The sequence below is a fragment of the Macaca mulatta genome, chromosome 1 (assembly GCF_049350105.2).
Source record: "Macaca mulatta isolate MMU2019108-1 chromosome 1, T2T-MMU8v2.0, whole genome shotgun sequence".
Classification (NCBI taxonomy): domain Eukaryota; kingdom Metazoa; phylum Chordata; class Mammalia; order Primates; family Cercopithecidae; genus Macaca; species Macaca mulatta.
The window spans coordinates 116110765-116129886 of record NC_133406.1 but is presented as its reverse complement, the minus strand read 5'-3'; the positions used below and the strand labels follow the sequence as shown (position 1 = coordinate 116129886).

Below are 19122 nucleotides of genomic sequence, written 5' to 3'. Positions count from 1 at the left end.
CCGCCTCAAAAAAAAAAAAAAAAAAAAAGAAAAGAAAAAGAAAAGAAAAGGTGGTAGATTAGATCCTCTCTAAGATTTTCTCCAACTCTGCAATTCTAAAATGTACAACATGGGGATGGAAGGTGATCAGTACATCTGTAAACAACTGCAGTCCGGCCCTGAAGTTGAACAAAACAAAACCTAGGGAGAGGAATGAGATTGCAGCAGGTTTCAGCGCAGTGATTGTGAACGCATCACACACACACTCCTCACAGGAAACGACTTCGCTTCTGCCATGTGACTGAGCCTCTGTTGGCCTTCATATTCAGAGTTCAACCTGGCAGGCTGGCCAGGAGTCCCTTGGAGAGGTTTGGCGTGAGGAAACAGGAGGCCTCACGATTCCTTCAGTTCCCTCTAAGTCTGCTGGGCAGGTAGCCAGAAGAAACTCTGAAGTGTACAGAAAGCCGATGGCCAGGGGGACCCCAGCTGCGGAGCTGCAGTACCATGTTTACCCAGCCTAACTGCGGTCACCCAGTCTCCTGCATGTGTCCGAGGTCAGCCTCAGCGGCACCCCTGAGTAGGTATCTACCTGAGGCTCTTCCCGTGATGGTACCTGCATACCAAGTCCACCCAGGAACCTGGCGTCCTCCGGAGGCTGCACTTCCCAAGTGGGCTAAGACAGCCCCTTGATATGTTAGGCTGGAGCCAGAGACCTCAAGGGGCCACTAGGGGACTCGAGACGCTCAGTGGCTGCTGGCGCCCTCTTGTGGCCATTTTGGGGATTGGCAAGAAAAGTTTCGGAAGCGAGCCAAGATCGGAATTCTTGGGGAGGTAAGTAATAATAACAGTAACAGTTACCATATAAGAATACATATTGTTATATATTAGATAACATTGTGACATGTCTACTTAACAGCGCTGTGCCCAGAACTCTTCTAAGTACTTTGTATGCACTGTATTTATTTAATTCTCACAAAAACCTATAACATAAACACTGTTATGTGTTTGTTGATGATTAGGAAACTGAGCACAAAATAGTTGCCCAAGGTCACACAGAAGACCAGAATCCCAACTCTAAGAAGTCTGGCTCCAGAAGCTTTGCTTTTAGCCACCATGCTGAGACTGAGTTCCATTTTGGGGTTGTCAGGTGAAATACAGGACACACTGTTAAAACTATAATTTCAGATAAACAAAAAATAATAATTACAGGCTGTGGCTCACGCCTGTAATCCCAGCACTTGGGGAGGCCAAAGCGGGCGGATCACGAGGTCAGGAGTTCGAGACCAGCCTGGCCAACATGGTGAAACCCTATCTCTACTAAAAATACAAAAAATTAGCCAGGCTGGCCGGGCGCGGTGGCTCAAGCCTGTAATCCCAGCACTTTGGGAGGCCGAGACAGGCGGATCACGAGGTCAGGAGTCGAGACCATCCTGGCTAACACGGTGAAACCCTGTCTCTACTAAAAAATACAAAAAAACTAGCCGGGTGAGGTGGCGGGCGCCTGTAGTCCCAGCTACTCAGGAGGCTGAGGCAGGAGAATGGCGTGAACCCGGGAGGCGGAGCTTGCAGTGAGCTGAGATCCGGCCACAGCACTCCAGCCTGGGTGACAGAGCGAGACTCCGTCTCAAAAAAAAAAAAAAAAAAAAATTAGCCAGGCATGATGGCAGGCGCCTATAATCCCAGCTACTCGGGAGGTGGAGGCAGGAGAATTGCTTGAACCCGAGAGGCAGACGTTGTAGTGAGCCAAGATCATGCCACTGCACTCCAGCCTGGGCAACAGAGAGAGACTCTGCCTCAAAAAACCAAAATGTTAGTATATTTAATGAAATATTTGGGTCATACTTGTACCGACAAATGATTCCTCATTTATGTGAAATTCTTTTTTTTTTTTTTTTTTTTTTTTTTTGAGACGGAGTCTCGCTCTGTCTTCCAGGCTGGAGTGCAGTGGCGCGATCTCGGCTCACTGCAAGCTCCGCCTCCCGGGTTCACGCCATTCTCCTGCCTCAGCCTCCCGAGTAGCTGGGACTACAGGCGCCCACAACCGCGCCCGGCTAATTTTTTGTATTTTTAGTAGAGACGGGGTTTCACCGTGGTCTCGATCTCCTGACCTTGTGATCCTCCCGCCTCGGCCTCCCAAAGTGCTGGGATTACAGGCGTGAGCCACCGCGCCCGGCCTTATGTGAAATTCTAATTAAGCTGCATGTCCTGTATTTTTATTTATTTAATCTAACACCCCTACTTTACAAGGGCACTTTTCTCTGCCACATGCAATTACACAGATTACTTTTTTTTTTTTTAGATGGAGTCTCGCTCTGTCGCCCACGCTGGAATGCAGTGGTGCCATCTCAGCTCACTGCAAACTCCACCTCACAGGTTCAAGCGATTCTCCTGCCTCAGCCTCCCGAGTAGCTGGGATTACAGGTTCGCGCCACCATGCCTGGCTAATTTTTTGTATTTTTAGTAGAAAGGGGGTTTCACTTTGTTAGCCAGGCTGGTCTCAATCTCCTGACCTCGTGATCCACCTGCCTCGGCCTCCCAAAATGCTGGGATTACAGGCGTGAGCCACCATTGCCTGGCCACATTACATTATTTATTTATTTATTTACTTTTATTAGTTCAATAGTTTTTGGGGACGAGGTGGTGTTTGGTTACATGTTTAAGTTCTTTAGTGGACACATTACGTCATGTAATTATCCCAGGAAAGCTGTTCTCGGAGGCCCCAGCATGTCCCACAGCCTCCGTCTCTCGCAATCCTCCCATTTAGAGAGCTGAAAGGACTAGCGAAGCTCACAGAACATAGGTGGCAGAGCCGGGTATTGAACCCTCATTCTCCAGTTCTGACACAGGTGCATGTTTTCCACTTTAACAGGAGAGAAAAGTGAGGAGCAGTGATTACCACCACAGAAATATCCCTTCATGCCGTGTCCTCCAGCCTGATCTCATCAGGGTGGTGGAGCCACTGCAGGTCCCTCCTCCAGGGATGTAGGAATCCCAGTGAAGGCCTTCCTGGGTTGGGAGAGAGGCAGAGGAGTGGAGGCAGGGCTCTAGCTTCAGTGCCCTGCCCCTACCCAGGCTCTCGGGGGAGGCAGGAAAGAGGCTGTATTTAGACCCGAGGGACCCAGCTGTGAGGCTGGAGCAGCTGCTGCATGGTGGGGCGGGGCGGGGGCTCCGCAGGGCTGCTCACCTGCTGCTCTGTGCAGGGACAGCCTCAAGCCCAGCTGCTGGGTTGCATCACCTGCAGCTAAAACAGCCACGGGGCCCAGGCTGCCAAAAGGCAACAGAAGGAGTCTAAGAAACCAGGCAAGGGAGCCTCCCCGATCTCTCTGTTGCCTTTTGGGAGCATAGAGCTTCCCTCTGAAGGTAACACCCTTTGCATTTTTCTCTCTTGACTCTTCATCAGCTTCCACCCCCAAATACTTGTGCCCTTCCTTCTCCACAGATATAAACAGTCCCTGGGCACTCTCCACCTAGGCCAGCTGGCTCTAATAAAGCAGCAGTCAAGGGAGTTTCTGGGCTGGGACCCCCTCTGGGGTGCAGGCTGGGGTGCCCTGCTGGTATGTGCCCCAACAGGTTTTTCCCTATCAGCCTTGAAATCAGCCTGCAGCCTGTCTGACCTGCCCCCCAGGGAGCTGGAGCCAGAGGCAGAGCCAGGTCAGAAGCTGGACTTTGAGACTAGGCCTCTGTGGTCCCACCTGGACCCACAGGGGAGGCAGTGCATAAAGCCTCCTGTGTTTGAGGCTGGGCCGCTGAGAGGCTGAGTGGAGTTCACTCACATGGGTTGAGGCCCAGTTCCTGGGAGAAGAGATGCTGGGCAGGAAGGTGTCTGCATGTGGGACTCTGTACAGCCCGGTCCTCTCCCAAGTCTGGGAGGGGCCAGAGTCAGACAACTGCTGGGTTGGTCCCTAAGAGAGGTCATCTGACTGGCTGTTCAGCCTAGGCTGCATCCCCGCCCCCTTTCCTCTACCAGGCCACACCAGAGCCGGTGCTCACACAGGCGAGCTACCAGGCCACAAGGACGACACCCACCCCGCCTCTGCACCTCTGAGTAAGTACTGGGCCTTCGGCCCCCATGCCGGGAGAACTTGTTGATTGCTTGGGGGAGGGAGAAATGAGTTTTCCTTTTCCAACATGAGAGTGCCTCCTTTCCTGTCCAGGCATCCATGTACTTGCGAGAACCCTTGTTCACATCAGCTAAGAGATTGCACCTGCTGACCTAGAGCTTCCCACCTGTGGCTCCTAGGGTGAGAGGCAGCCGAGCAGGTAGGCAGCTGTATAGGCGGGAATTGAGGGATTGAGGGTTGCTTGTCAGTTGGGGCTGCAGGTGGGGGAGATGCTGTTTGGAGTTGTCTCCCACTCTGCGTGCTTAATCCTGCCACCTCACCTCAGCTCCCCTGCACTGCCCCAGGAGACCCCAGCCAGGCCCCGGAAGGAGGGCCATAGACCTCAGAAGGGGGGCATCTACCCAGGACCAAGGCCTGAGGAGCCTCGGGGCTGACCCTGGCATCAGGGAGGGTTGGCGCCTGGTCCAGGAGCATCCCGCATCAATCCCCACTTCCTAAAGGAGTGGGGAGAGGTGGGGAAGGTGGGGGCTCCCCTCTTACCTCACCATTTCAGCTCCAGTTCTGGCTCCAACCCTAAGCAGGTTGATCTTTTTTTCTGCAGCAAGGATAGGAACAGGCGACTGGAACCCAGGCTCCAGGGTCTTGGGGGGTCATAAGGAGTCCCTGGAGGGCCAGGAAATTCAGCTCTGTGGGCTCCTGTTTCCTTCCCCAGGGCAGCCAGCAGTAGCACCATGTCTGCGAGTGGTGGGAAGATGGGACCGTCCCTCACCCAGGAGATCCTCAGCCACCTGGGCCTGGCCAGCAAGGTAGGGGCTGTTGGGATTTCAGAGATCACTTTTAATATCTCAGCTCAGGCTGTGAGAGGATGGGAGGCAGGAAAGTGGAGGACAGGCCCTGAGGTTATGCTGAGGTGGGGTAGGCAGCCTGGCCGTGGCCCTTGCCGACCACCCCGTGCTCCCACAGACTGCAGCGTGGGGGACCCTGGGCACCCTCAGGACCTTCCTGAACTTCAGCGTGGACAAGGATGCGCAGAGGCTACTGAGGGCCATTACTGGCCAAGGTGAGCCCCTTTCCCCCTGTACTTGAGGCTGCCTTTTAGAGCCAATCTGTAGACCAAGGAGGAGCCAGGAAGGAGGAACTAGAGATGTTGGAGAAACATTTGTGGAACGCCTTCATTCTTGTATGTCAGGCACCACAGTAGGTGTGTCAAACCCGTTCTCACAACACCCCTGTGAGGCAAGGCTTATTATTTCCATTTTCCAGATGAGGAAACTGGGGCTCAGGGAGATTAAGAGGCTTGCCCAAAGTCACTCAGCTCATAATGACAGAGGTGGTATTCTCATCTAGGTCAGCCAATCCCTGCAAATCCTATTTTTTTTACCACCACACCAGGCCTCCTTTGCCTTGGTCTGGGTCGGATTTGCATGCTGTTTTGACAATTTATTTGCAACTTCTTTTGAGATAAAATGGAAGTGGGGGTGATATAGCCCCTGCTCCTTTCCTTCCTAGCCCTCTCCTGGAGTAGGGGCATCCCACTATGTAAAGACCCTGCTCACAGCACAGCCCTCATCTCGGTTCAGGCGTGGACCGCAGTGCCATTGTGGATGTGCTGACCAACCGGAGCAGAGAGCAAAGGCAGCTCATCTCACGTGCCTTCCAGGAGCGCACCCAACAGGTAAGGCCATGCTGACCTCCCACAGCAGTGGACTGGGGTGAGAAACCCCCTGGAGGACTCGAGAGACAGCAACAGCCACTGAGGCCAGCCCCTGCTTCCTGGCTAAACAGGGCCTGAGGTGAAAACCAGCCAAATCTTCCCAAACCTCCCCATGCTTCTGGAGCCCTTCCCCTCACCCCCGTGCCTCTGCTGTGGGGACCATTTCTCGTAGGACCTGCTGAAGTCCCTACGGGCAGCCCTTTCCGGCAACCTGGAGAGGATCGTGATGGCTCTGCTGCAGCCCGCAGCCCGGTTTGATGCCCAGGAATTGAGGACAGCTCTGAAGGTAGCAGGAGGGCAGACTTGCTGGGGTCTCTGGGGAAGGGAGAAGGCTGTCAGCCTTGCTTTTGCAAAATGAGAGTCTCCCTCTCGTCGTCCCATATTGTTCCTTAGAAGGAGAAGCAGCCAATGTCTGCCACCGTCTACCATCCTAATGACATGGCCAGTCTGAGAGTAGACTCTCAATTTCTTGTAGGCCTCAGATTCTGCGGTGGATGTGGCCATTGAAATTCTTGCCACTCGAACCCCACCCCGGCTGCAGGAGTGCCTGGCAGTCTACAAACACGGTAAGAATATGGAGGGAGGGGTCCCAGGTGCCGGAGAAGGGGCTGTAGGACAGTCCGCTCCTCTCCTGTACTCCCCATAGGTGAGCTATCTGGCAACCTGGCTGCCTAAGTTCTATTCCCTTGGGGTCTTTCCTCTTTCCCCCACCAGTGCCTCAGTCTCCGCAGGGGAGAGAGCCAGATGTGATCATTAAAAAAAGAGAAGCAGGCCAGGCGTGGTGATTCATGCCTATCATCCCAACACTTTGGGCAGCGGAGGTGGGTTTGTCGCTTGAGCCCAGGAGTTCAACACCAGTCACAGGCAACATAGGAAAACCCCATCCGTGCCAAAAATTCAAAAAAACTAGCTGGTCACGGTGGTTCACACCTGTGGTCCCAGCTACTCAGGAGGTTGAGGTGGGAGGATCACCCGAGCTTGGAAAGTTGAGGCTGCAGTGAGCTGAGATCATGCTACTGGCACTGCACGCTAGCCTGGGTGACAGGAGTGAGAGCATATATATCTCTCTCTCTGTCTCTCTCTCTCTTTCTCTCTCTCTCTCTCTCTCACACACACACACACACACACACACACACACACACACACAAAGAGAGAGAAGCAATGATTAACCATCTTAATCTGGAGCTCCAAGGCAGATTCCAAAGTGACAGTCCCAAAGGTACTCATGTCACCTTCCCAACCCCTTGCCGGTCCCTGCCATCACACCACATTCCAAGCTGAACCCAGCCGTGCTGCAGCCTGAGGGAAAGGTGGGAACTTGCCCTCTGAGTCATGGGTGTCACCTTTCATGCCCCTGATGGCTGGCCTTGCTTGGCTACAAATGTCTCACCCACTAATTTGTGGCTTTTTCCCATCCTCATCTTACCACCCCTTCCCCTACTCCCACCGCTTTTTCTTGCTTTCCCCAATTTTCCTTTGATGTCTAATCTCGGCCTTTGTTCTTCTTTTGAGACAAGGTCTTGCCCTATAGCCTAGGCTGTACAGTGATGTGATCATGGCTCACTGCAGCCTTGACCTTCCTGGGCTCAATCAATCCTTCCACCTCAGCCTCCTAAGTAGCTGGGACTACAGGTGTGCCACCACCATGCCCAGCTAATTTTTGTATTTTTTGTATAGATGGGGTTTCTTTGTGTTGTCGAGGCTGGTCTCGAACTTCTGGGTTTAAGCCATCTCCTGCCTCAGCCTCTGAAAGTGCTGGGATTACAGGCATGAGCCACCGCCCCGGCTGTGGCCTATGTTCTTAATCCCTCTCCTACCTTCCTTCCTTCTTGCATCCATTTCTCTCGTCTCCTTCCATTTCTCCCTTTCCTGCTCTTTTCCTTCCTCATAGCCCACCTCTCATATCATTTTTCCTTACCTCCAACAAGGGTGCCAGGTCCTAGCCATCTTGTGTTATAATACAGGTTTCCCTAGCTCTTCTTCACTGCCTGGCCCCAACTCTGATAATGATTGCGTCCTACCCAGCAGGTTGGTGCTTGGTGATGAAGCCACCGCACGCCTCACAACTTAGAGATGTTTTTAGAGTGGCCGTGATGGTACTTGTGCCTTACATCCTGGGAGCTAGCAGCCATCAAGCTACTCCAAGCAGGGGCTAGCAGGGCTAGCAGGGCATAGCGGGTCAGGCATTTGGCAGGTCCTGGGGATACCTACACTAGGGAAACTCAGGAAGATTCAGAGAGCTCCTCACCCCACCCCAGATTTCCAGGTGGAGGCTGTGGATGACATCACGTCTCAGACCAATGGCATCTTGCGGGACCTGCTCCTGGCCCTGGTCAAGGTGAGGAGGACTGACCTGCAAGGAAGGGAGTCACATTCACCAGGCAAGGTGACACGCTGGAGCAGGGAGCATTGCTGTCCTATAATGGACAAGAGAGGACTTTAGGGGAGACCAGGCTTTGCTTGTTGGTCTGGAGATAAAAAGGTGCCCTTCGAAGAGCCCTCTAAGAACAGTTTCTCCTCCTAGGGGGGCCGTGACAGCTACTCTGGAATCATTGACTATAATCTGGCAGAACAAGATGTCCGGGTGAGCAGGGGGTTTAGGAGTGTACACAGCCGCCTTGCACGTAAGATGCCTTCCTCCACCGTATCTTAGAGCCAATGACCTACGTGTCCATTTGTCCTGCAAACCCATCCTTGCCTTGGAGAGGGAGTTCTCAGTTATGTGGTAGAGGCAGGAGTTGTCAGGTAGCGTCATAGCTGAAGCCTTTTCACTCATCTAGCCTCTGACTCCTGAACTCATCAACCGACAGATTCTTCTTCTCTCATGAGCATTTGGGGGCACAAAGCCTCCTCAGACCTTTTGGGGATTATTTAATCCTTGGGTACCAGGATTTTTCCAAATCAGTGAACAGAGCTATGAGGCTATAAGGGCAGAGCCCTCTCTTAGCCCTATTTCTTTCTTAAAAAACATAAAATAAATAAAAACAACTAGTAGGCCAGGCATGGTGGCTTATACCTGTAATCCCAGCACTTTGGGAGCCTGAACAGGAGGATCATTTGAGCCCAGGAGTCCAAGACCAGCCTAGGCAACATAGTGAGACTCTGTCTCCACAAGATATTTTTAAAAATTAGCTGCACCTGTAGTTCCAGCTAGCTAGGAGGCTGAGGTGGGAGGATCGCTTGAGCCTGGGAAGTTGAGGCTGAGGTGAGCCCTGGTCATGCCACTGCACTGCAGCTTGGGTGACAGAGAGAGACCCCATCTCTCTCTGTGTCTCTCTCTCTCTCTCTCTCTCACACACACACACACTCCTAGTTTACAAGTTAAAATACTTTTTTTTTTTTTTTTTTTTTTTTGAGACGGAGTCTTGCTCTGTCGCCCGGGCTGGAGTGCAGTGGCTGGATCTCAGCTCACTGCAAGCTCCGCCTCCTGGGTTTACGCCATTCTCCTGCCTCAGCCTCCCGAGTAGCTGGGACTACAGACGCCCGCCACCTCACCTGGCTAGTTTTTTGTATTTTTTTGTAGAGACGGGGTTTCACTGTGTTAGCCAGGATGATCTCGATCTCCTGACCTCGTGATCCGCCCGTCTCGGCCTCCCAAAGTGCTGGGATTACAGGCTTGAGCCACCGCGCCTGGCCTAAAATAACTTTTTCTGGCCGGTTGTGGTGGCTCACGCCTATAATCCCAACAATTTGGGAGGCCGAGACAGGAGGATCACTTGAGGTCAGGAGTTCGAAACCAGCCTAGCCAACATGGCAATACCCCATCTCTACTAAAAATACAAAAATTAGCCAGGAATGATAGTGGGTGCCTATAATTCCAGCTACTCGGGAGGCTGAGGCTGGAGAATCGCTTGAACCTGGGAGGCAGAGGTTGCGGTGAGCTGGGATCATACCACTGCGCTCCAGCCTGGGTGACAGAATGAGACTCCATCTCAAAAAAAAAATCCTTTTCCACCCTCAATCCCATTTCCATGATGATGATGATAGATTCTGGAACATAATACCCATGGCTCCCTAGGCCCCACCAATGATCCCGATTCACTCCTCCCTGACTCATTCCTCCCTCCCAGGCACTACAGCGGGCAGAAGGACCTAGCACAGAGGAGACATGGGTCCCACTCCTCACCCAGCGAAATCCTGAACACCTCATCCGAGGTACACACAAGCCTTCTTGTCCCCTAGCTTGCTCTAATGATGAGTTTGGGTTGTGGAAGGTGTGGGGAGGGCCCATCCTTTCCAGTGATAATTAATCCCCCATCCATCTTTCTAACTGCCTCCCACACACACAAGTGTTTGATCAGTACCAGCGGAGCACTGGGCAAGAGCTGGAGGAGGCTGTCCAGAACCGTTTCCATGGAGATGCCCAGGCGGCTCTGCTCGGCCTAGGTAGGGGCCTGCTCAGGATTTGAGAAGTAAGTCTCTCTTGGGATGGGAGATTGTGGCCCTAGTTGTGAACCTCCATCCTTCCATCTTTGTTTCCAGCTTCAGTGATCAAGAACACACCGCTGTACTTTGCTGACAAACTTCACCAAGCCCTCCAGGTGAGAGGGGCACTCCTTTCCCTCCCCAGAACAGAAACCAGGGAGGAGAGAGGAAGTCTCAGCTTGCGGCTAATGTAACCATCCTATATGCACCATCTAAACCTCAAGCCGCGCTCCTTCCCAGGGCTTACGCACCAGGGCTTACACACCAGGGCTTACACAGGGGTGGAAGAATGAGCTGCGGTGAGAACTAACTTAATTGAGGCCCTGAAACTAACATTTTGGCCTTGTTAATGTCTAGGTGGCCAAATAGAGATATGAATCTGCTCTGTAAGATAGTGCCTTGTCCAGGCATAGTTGTCGCCAGAGTGATGGTGATAACACTAGCAAGAAAAATGACAAGGGCTGGCATTTTGCGGGTGCTGTTTGTGTGCCACGGCCTATCCTGAGCAGGGCACACACATTTCGATTAATCCTCACAACCATATCCATCCATATCTTATAGATGAAAAAACTGAAGCCCAGAGAAGTTAAGTACCTTGCTCAAGGTCACATAGCTAGTAAGTCATATAGTCTCCCTACACAATACTTCACAATGTAAGACATCTCCGGCCTCTGTGTCCTAAGTAGCTGGGATTACAGGCGTGCACCACCACATCTGGCTAATTCTGAATTGTTTTTAAAAAGGAAAAACTCAGCCTCCCAAGTAACTGGGATTACAGGTGCCCACCACCACGCCTGGCTAATTTTTGTATTTTCTTTTTTTTTTTTTTTTTTTTTTTTGAGACGGAGTCTTGCTCTGTCACCCAGGCTGGAGTGCAGTGGCCGGATCTCAGCTCACTGCAAGCTCCGCCTCCCGGGTTTACGCCATTCTCCTGCCTCAGCCTCCCGAGTAGCTGGGACTACAGGCGCCCGCCACCTCGCCCGGCTATTTTTTTGTATTTTTTAGTAGAGACGGGGTTTCACCGTGTTAGCCGGGATCGTCTCTCGATCTCCTGACCTCGTGATCCGCCCATCTCGGCCTCCCAAAGTGCTGTGATTACAGGCTTGAGCCACCGCGCCCGGCCAATTTTTGTATTTTCAGTAGAGACAGGGTTTCACCATGTTGGCCAGGCTGGTCTCGAACTCATGACCTCAGGTCATTAACCCTTCTCGGCCTCCCAAAGTGCTAGGATTAAAAGCGTGAGCCACTGCGCCTGGCCCATGTTATCCATACTTAAACTGCTGACCGTGCCTTGAGTGGTTCCACCAATAGAATCCAGTCATTCTGTTGATTGAATTAGGTCTCTTATTAGTAGAAGTGTCCCCCAAAATCTATAAATAAAAAGTTCAGGAAGGGTGCAGTGGCTTACGCCTATAATCCCAACACTTTGGGAGGCCAAAGTGGACAGATCACTTGAGGTCAGCAGTTTGAGACCAGCCTGGCCAACATGGTGAAACCTTGTCTCTACTAAAAATACAAAAATTACCTGGGCGTGGTAGTGTGTGCCTGTAATCCCAGCTACTCAGGAGGCTGAGACAGGAGAATCACTTGAACCCAGGAAGCAGAGGTTACAGTAAGCCGAGATTGCAACACTGCACTCCAGCCTGGGCAACAAGAGCAAAACTCCATCTTAAAATAAATACATTAATTAATTAATTAATTAAAAAGTTCACTTAGAGAAAACATAAAATTCAAAGAGATAGGCTGGGCGCGGTGGCTCATGCCTGTAATCCCAGCATTTTGGGAGGCCGAGGTGGGCGGCTCACGAGGTCAGGAGATTGAGACCATCCTGGCTAACACGGTGAAACCCCATCTCTACTAAAAATAAAAAAAATAAGCCGGGCATGGTGGTGGGCACCTGTAGTCCCAGCTACTCGGGAGGCTGAGGCAGAAGAATGGCGTGAATCCGGGAGACGGAGCTTGCAGTGAGCTGAGATCATGCCACTGCACTCCTGCCTGGGTGACAGAGCAAGACTCCGTCTCAAAAAAAAAAAAAAAATTGAAGAGATAAAAGTAGTTATCATTGCCAGGTGTGGTGGCTCACACCTGTAATCCCAGCACTTTGGGAGGCCAAGGCAGGTGGATCACAAGGTCAAGAGTTCGAGATCAGCCTGGCCAACATGGTGAAACCCTGTCTCTACTAAAAATACAAAAATTAGCCAGGCGTGGTGGCGGGCACCTGTAATCCCAGCTACTTGGGAGACTGAGGCAAGAGAATTGCTTGAACCTGGGAGGCAGAGGTTGCAGTGAACTGAGATCATGCCACTGCACTCTAGCCTGGGTGACACAGTGAGACTAAAAAAGTAGTTATCATTTTGGCAGATGGAATAGCTTTCTGTAGACTGGTTGAGAAGCCATCATGCCATGTTGATGATTGCCCAAAAGTTAGTAAATATAAGCAATTGTTCTATCATCCAGAGATTTCTATCTTGACAGTAGATTATTATACTTGCCCAATAAAGCCTATAAGATTCATTTGAAGAGTTGTAGTTATCTGTCCAAATTCCTGTCATAAATACAAACTATCCCAGCAGTAGATGATTTTGTAGTGTATTTGGATTACAAGACCCACACTCTTGAGTGTAGGTGAAAGATTTATCTCAGAAGTAGTAGTCGGCGGGGCCAAGCATGGTGGCTCACGCTTTTAATCCTAGCACTTTGGGAGGCTAAGGTGGGAGGATCGCTTGAGGTTGGGAGTTCAAGACCAACTTAGCGACATAGCAAGACCTAGTCTCTACAAAAATAAAATTAGCCAGGCATAGTGGCATCTGCCTCTAGTCCCAACTACTCAGGAGGATGTGGTGGGAGGATTGCTTGAGCCCAGGAATTAGAAGTTACAGTGAGCTGTGATTATTCCACCACACTTCAGCCTGGGTGACAGAGCAAGATCCTGTCTCAAAAAAAAAAAAAAAAGAAGTAGTAGTCAGAAAATAACATAGGCCCATTTTTCTGATTTTTTTTTTCTTTTTTTTTGGAGACAGTCTGGCTCTGTCGCCTAGGCTGGAGTGCAGTGGCGTGATCTCGGCTCAAGGCAACCTTCACCTTCTGGGTTCAAGTGATTCTCTGGCCTCTGTGTCCTAAGTAGCTGGGATTACAGGCATGTGCCACCACATCTGGCTAATTCTGACTTGGTTTTAAAAAGGAAAAACCCGGGCCAGGCGCTGTGGCGCATGCCTGTAATCCCAGGACTTTGGTAGGCTGAGGCAGGTGGATTATTTGAGGCCAGGAGTTCAAGACCAGCCTGGCCAACGTGGTGAAACCCCATCTCTACTAAAAATACAAAAATTAGCCAGGTGGTAGTGGTGAGCGCCTGTAATCTCAGCTGCTTGGGAGGCTGAGGTAAGAGAATCGCTTGAGCCTGGGAGGCAGAGGTTGCCATGAGCTGAGATGATCCCACTGCTCTCCAGTCTGGGTAAAAAAGTGAGACCTGCCTCCAAAAAATAAACAGGCCGGGCACAGTGGCTCACACCTGTAATCCCAGCACTTTGGGAGGCCGAGGCGAGCGGATCATGAGGTCAGGAGATGGAGACCATCTTGGCTAACAAGGTGAAACCCCGTCTCTACTAAAAAATACAAAAAAATTAGCCGGGCGTGGTGGCCGGTGCCTGTAGTCCCAGCAACTCCGGAGGCTGAGGCAGGAGAATGGCCTGAGCCCGGGGGGCGGAGCTTGCAGTGAGCCCAGATAGCGCCATTGCACTCCAGCCTGGGCAATAGAGCGAGACTCCGTCTCAAATAAATAAATAAATAAATAAACAAATAAAAAATAAATAAAAAAGGAAAAAATCATGATACATCTGTATTATTCTTTTTTTTTTTTTTTTAGACCGAGTCTCACTCTGTCACCCAGGCTGGAGTGCAGTGGTGCAATCTCGGGTCACCGCAACCTCTGCCTCCCGAGTTCAAGAGATTCTTCTGCCTCGGCCTCCCGAGTAGCTGGGACCACAGGTGCCTACCACCACGCCTGGCTAATTTTTGTGTTTTTAGTAGAGACGGGATTTCACCATGTTGGTCAGGATGGTCCTTAACTCCTGACTTCGTGATCCTCGCGCCTCAGCCTCCCAAAGTGCTGGGATTACAGGCGTGAAGCCACTTCGCCCGGCCTTCTTCTTCTTTTTTCTTTTTTTCCTTTGAGATGGAGTCTCACTCTGTCACCAGGCTGGAGTGCAGTGGGGTGATCTCGGCTCACTGCAATCTTCACCTCCTGGGTTCAAGCAATTCTCCTCCTGCCTCAGCCTCCCAAGTAGCTGGGACTATAGTAGCCCGCCACCACATCCGTCTGATTTTTTTATTTTTAGTAGAAACAGGGTTTCACCATGTTAGCCAGGCTGGTAGCGAACTTTTTTTCTTTTTCTTCTTTTTTGAGAGGGAGCCTTGCTCAGTCACCCAGGCTGGAGTGCAAGGCATGATCTCGGCTCACTGCCACCTCTGCCTCCTGGGTTCCAGCAATTCTCCTGCCTCAGCCTGCCGAGTAGCTGAGATTACAGGCGCCTACCACCACACCCGGCTAATTTTTGTATTTTTAGTAGAGACGGGGTTTCACCATGTTGGCCAGGCTGGTCTCAAACTCCTGACCTCAGGTGATCCACCAGCCTCAGTATTCCAAAGTGCTGGGATTACAGGCGTGAGCCACCGCGCCCAGACTGTATTTTTCTTTTATGAGAGATATGTAGATATATGAAAACACAGATTGTGAAGAATAATCAGAAAAACGACCTTCAGAAAATCAGCAACTGATTCAGGACAAATTTCGACCAATCTGTAGTAAAAATTAATGTTCCCAGTGAAGATCCTGGGGCCATATGCAATGCCAGGTATATGATTAAGTATTATAATTAGGCCAGGCAAGGTGGCTCATGCCTGTAATCCCAGCACTTTGGGAGGCCAAGGCAGGTGAATCACCTGAGGTCAGGAGTTCAAGACCAGCCTGACCAACATGGTAAAAGCCCGTCTCTACTAAATATACAAAAATTAGCTAGGTGTGGTGGCATGCACCCGCATTCCCAGCTACTTGGGAGGCTGAAACAGGAGAATTGCTTGAACCTGGGAGGCAGAGGTTTCAGTGACCTGAGATTGTACCACTGCACCCCAGCCTGGGTGACAGAGTGAGACTCCATCTAAAAAAAAAAATTATATTTAAGTCCAGGTGCGGTGGCTCACACCTGTAATCCCAGCACTTTCGGAGGCTGAAGTGGACAGATCACTTGAGGTCAGGAGTTTGAGATCAGCCTGGCCAACATGGTGAAACCCCATCTGTACTAAAAATAAAAAAAATTAGCTGGGTGTTTGGCACACGCTGTAGTCCCAGCTACTCGGGAGGCTGAGGCAGGAGACTCGCTTGAACCCGAGAGGGGGAGGTTGCAGTGAGCTGAAATCACGCCACTGCATTCCACTCTGGGCGACAGAGCGAGAAAAAAGAATACTTGTACAACAATGAGAGTATTCAGCTAATGAGTGACTCTTGCCCAGTTCTGTAACTTTAGAGTAACAAGCGTTGGAAGGAGAGAAGAATGGATACTGGGGAGCAATTGGCAATCTTTACGACAATACAAAACTAATGATGCATGAAAGTTAATATGAAGTAGACATTAGGTCCACTGACAATTAGGTAATGAGTCTAAATGAATTGGAGCATCCTGTTTTACTTCATTTTTTTTTTGTGTTGTCAAAGGAGTTTATGATCTGTGGGGATGCCCAAAGTATGTGTTGTAGGCAGTTCTGGGAAGAGTCTTGTGAGTAAAGTGACTCAGGAAACTCTGAAAATGAGGATATTAGGAATTGATGACAACATTGGTGCACAGAAAAAAAACAGGAATTTTACAATTAAAAGTTTTTATTTAGAAATCTCTCATAACAACACATTACTTAGTATAATCAATTATAATTCAGGATTTTGGTGACTTGTACCTGTGTTATTTCTTTTTTTTTGGTTTTGAGACGGAGTCTCACTCTGTCCCAGGCTGGAGTGCAGTGGTGGTTACTCTACTACAACCTCTGCCTCCCAGGTTCAAGCGATTCTCCTACCTCACCCTCCTGAGTGGCTGGGATTATAGGTGCCACCACACCCAGCTAATTTTTGTAGTTTTAGTAGAGACCATGTTGGTCAGGCTGGCCTCGAACTCCTGACCATAAATGATCTACTTGCCTTGGCTTCCCAAAGTTCTGGGATCACAGGCATGAGCCACCATACCTGGCCTGTTATTTCTCTTTTCTTTCTTTTTTTTTGTTTTTTTTTGTTTTTGTTTTTGTTTTTTTGAGACAGAGTTTTGCTCTTCTTGCCCAGGCTGGAGTGCAATGGCGCGATCTTGGCTCACTGCAATCTCCGCCTTGTGGGTTCAAGCAATTCTCCTGCCTCAGCCTCCCAAGTAGCTGGGATTACAGACGCCCACCACCATACCCAGCTCCGGCTTATTTTTGTATTTTTAGTAGAGACAGGGTTTCACCATCTTGGTCAGGCTTGTCTCGAACTCCTGACCTCAGATGATCCACGCGCCTCGGCCTCCCAAAGTGCTGGGATTACAGGCGTAAGCCACTGTGCCTGGCCTGTTATTTCCAAACTGAACCTTTCATTACTTTCTTTAGCCAAAAAACAGGCCTGCTGCACATACAGGAGGAAGATAGCAACGTTGCACCCTAAGGGTCCAACTGGAGACACTAATATGCAGAGATGGGGCTGTGAGATGGCCCTATTGGGTTGGAATCAGAACCAGAAGTCACACAACCTTGTTCCCTATCACAGCCCCATCAGCTCAGTTTGGGGGTAGGGCAAGTATATCCTCCTTGGATATTCACTAACTTGAAAGTTAAAAGTAGTTTTCCTGGTTTTCATGCTGGCAGTCTTTACATGCACCAAATCTTTTCTAGCCTCCCTGAGATACCTATCTTTGGAGCTGCTCACCATCAAATTCTGGAGGTACACAGCTCTAAGCTAATGGTAGGGGCAGGAAAGACATGTAGAAGGAAATAAATACTCAAACTGCCCCCCATAGAGATTGATCTTTCCTGCTGTGTCATCTTCCATGAGGATGGACAAAGATAACTTTTGTCCCAAGATAATGTATAATGTACACTCTTATCCTTTGACTCCCACCTTGGCTCCACTTTCTGCAATAACCCTCCATGCCATTCAACCCCTACTCTCAGTGAGACTCTCACTAACCACCCCCCATCTGTTTCTTCCCCTACTAGGAAACTGAGCCCAATTACCAAGTCCTGATTCGCATCCTTATCTCTCGATGTGAGAACGACCTTCTGAGTATCAGAGCTGAGTTCAAGAAGAAATTTGGGAAGTCCCTCTACTCTTCTCTCCAGGTGAAACTTGGCTACTTCTTAGCCTGGAGCCCCAGGCCTTCACTCCTCACCTCCACCCTCACTCCCTGCACAGAGATGAGTATATTCTTGCCCCATAGAAAACCCAGTAGTCAGCCGTGGCTCACACCTGTAATCCCAGCACTTTGGGAGGCTGAGGCAGGCGGATCACGAGGTCATGAGTTCGAGACCAGCCTGACCAACATGGTGAAACCCAGTCTCTACTAAAAATACAAAAATTAGCCAGGCATAGTGGTGCACACCTGTAATCCCAGCTACTCAGGAGGCTGAGGCAGGAGAGTCACTTGAACCCAAAAGGTGGAGGTTGCGGTGAGCCGAGATCGTGCCACTGCACTCCACCCTGGGCGACAGGGCGAGACTCTGTCTTAAAAAAAAAAGAAAAGAAAACCCAGAAAAGAAAAGAAATGCAGTGCAGGACTCTGAGCTCCAGGAAGGGCCCTTCCCTTCCAGATGAACTATGATGGACCAACCCAAAGGACGGGAGAGAGTACTTGGGCCATAGTAGTGGTGGATCTTTCTAACACTGAATTCCCTTGTCTGCAGGATGCAGTGAAAGGGGATTGCCAGTCAGCCCTCCTGGCCTTGTGCAGGGCTGAAGACATGTGAGACTTCCCTGCCCCACCCCACATGACATCCGAGGATCTGAGATTTCCGTGTTTGGCTGAACGTGGGAGACCAGCTGGGCCTCCAAGTAGGATAACCCCTCACTGAGCACCACATGCTGTAGCTTCTTGAGGTTGAAACTGTTTCTTTAAAATCCTTTAATTTTCCTCATCTCAAAATTATATCTGTACCTGGGTCATCCAGCTCCTTCTTGGGTGTGGGGAAATGAGTTTTCTTTGATAGTTTCTGCCTCACTCATCCCTCCTGTACCCTGGCCAGAACATCTCACTGATACTTGAATTCTTTTGGCAAACTTCACTGTTGTTTGTGTTCCCTGATTGAAGTTTGGGTGGAGCAGGACATGGACCTGGAAGAGGCGTTGGAGTTGGAGGTGCCTTTGATGTGCACTTGGCTATTCAGCAGGAATCCTGTTTTGCCTTAGAGCTACAGTAATCAACTCCCACCCTCTCTATGTCTCCCCTCACCCTCATTCTCCAGGAAACTTCAGGCAAAATAATTGAGACACAGGCACCAGAACAAGGTGAGAAATGGTCAGGGGGAGCAAAGGACCATCTGTATGAACTGGGAAGCAAGCGGAGGGTCAAACTACCCTTCCCAGCTGGGAATTCTTGGGTTAGTGGAGAGTACAACCCTCAAATGCATGTGTCCAACCAGAGATTTGGAAACCCATCTCCCATGAGAGCACTATTTCCCATAGAAAACAAAAACAAAAACAGAAACAAAAACAGTCAGGCTTTGGTTCCCCCTGCTGGCTATATTAGAAACGACAGGTAGCTGGGCGCAGTGGCTCACGCATGTAATCCCAGCACTTTGGGAGGCCAAGGCAGGCGGATCACCTGAGGTCAGGAATTCAAGACCAGCCTGACCAACACAGCAAAACCCTGTCTCTACTAAAAATACAAAAATTAGCCGGCACAGTGGGGCATGCCTGTAGTCCCAGCTGCTCAGGAGGCT

At 50.3% G+C, this 19122-nt stretch overlaps 1 protein-coding gene across 4 annotated transcripts; it reads left to right on the top strand.

The window, feature by feature from the left end:
- The first annotated feature begins 274 nt into the window (after positions 1 to 274).
- On the top strand, positions 275 to 18465 carry ANXA9 (annexin A9). Of its 4 annotated transcripts, XM_077947996.1 has the most exons (16): positions 275 to 810; positions 2279 to 2400; positions 3947 to 4024; positions 4134 to 4239; positions 4753 to 4846; positions 5004 to 5100; positions 5621 to 5715; positions 5927 to 6040; positions 6230 to 6320; positions 8013 to 8092; positions 8279 to 8338; positions 9825 to 9909; positions 10045 to 10140; positions 10237 to 10295; positions 17404 to 17526; positions 18088 to 18465. In XM_077947996.1, the coding sequence occupies exons 5-16, from the start codon at positions 4772 to 4774 to the stop codon at positions 18148 to 18150; spliced, it is 1038 nt and encodes a 345-aa protein (XP_077804122.1). In that variant the 5' UTR covers positions 275 to 810; positions 2279 to 2400; positions 3947 to 4024; positions 4134 to 4239; positions 4753 to 4771; the 3' UTR covers positions 18151 to 18465. The 4 variants fall into 4 exon arrangements, with proteins under 4 accessions (XP_077804122.1, XP_077804123.1, XP_001103401.2 ...); XM_077947997.1 differs by lacking the exon at positions 8279 to 8338; XM_001103401.5 differs by lacking the exons at positions 275 to 810; positions 2279 to 2400 and adding an exon at positions 3601 to 3630.
- Positions 18466 to 19122: the final 657 nt, after the last annotated feature.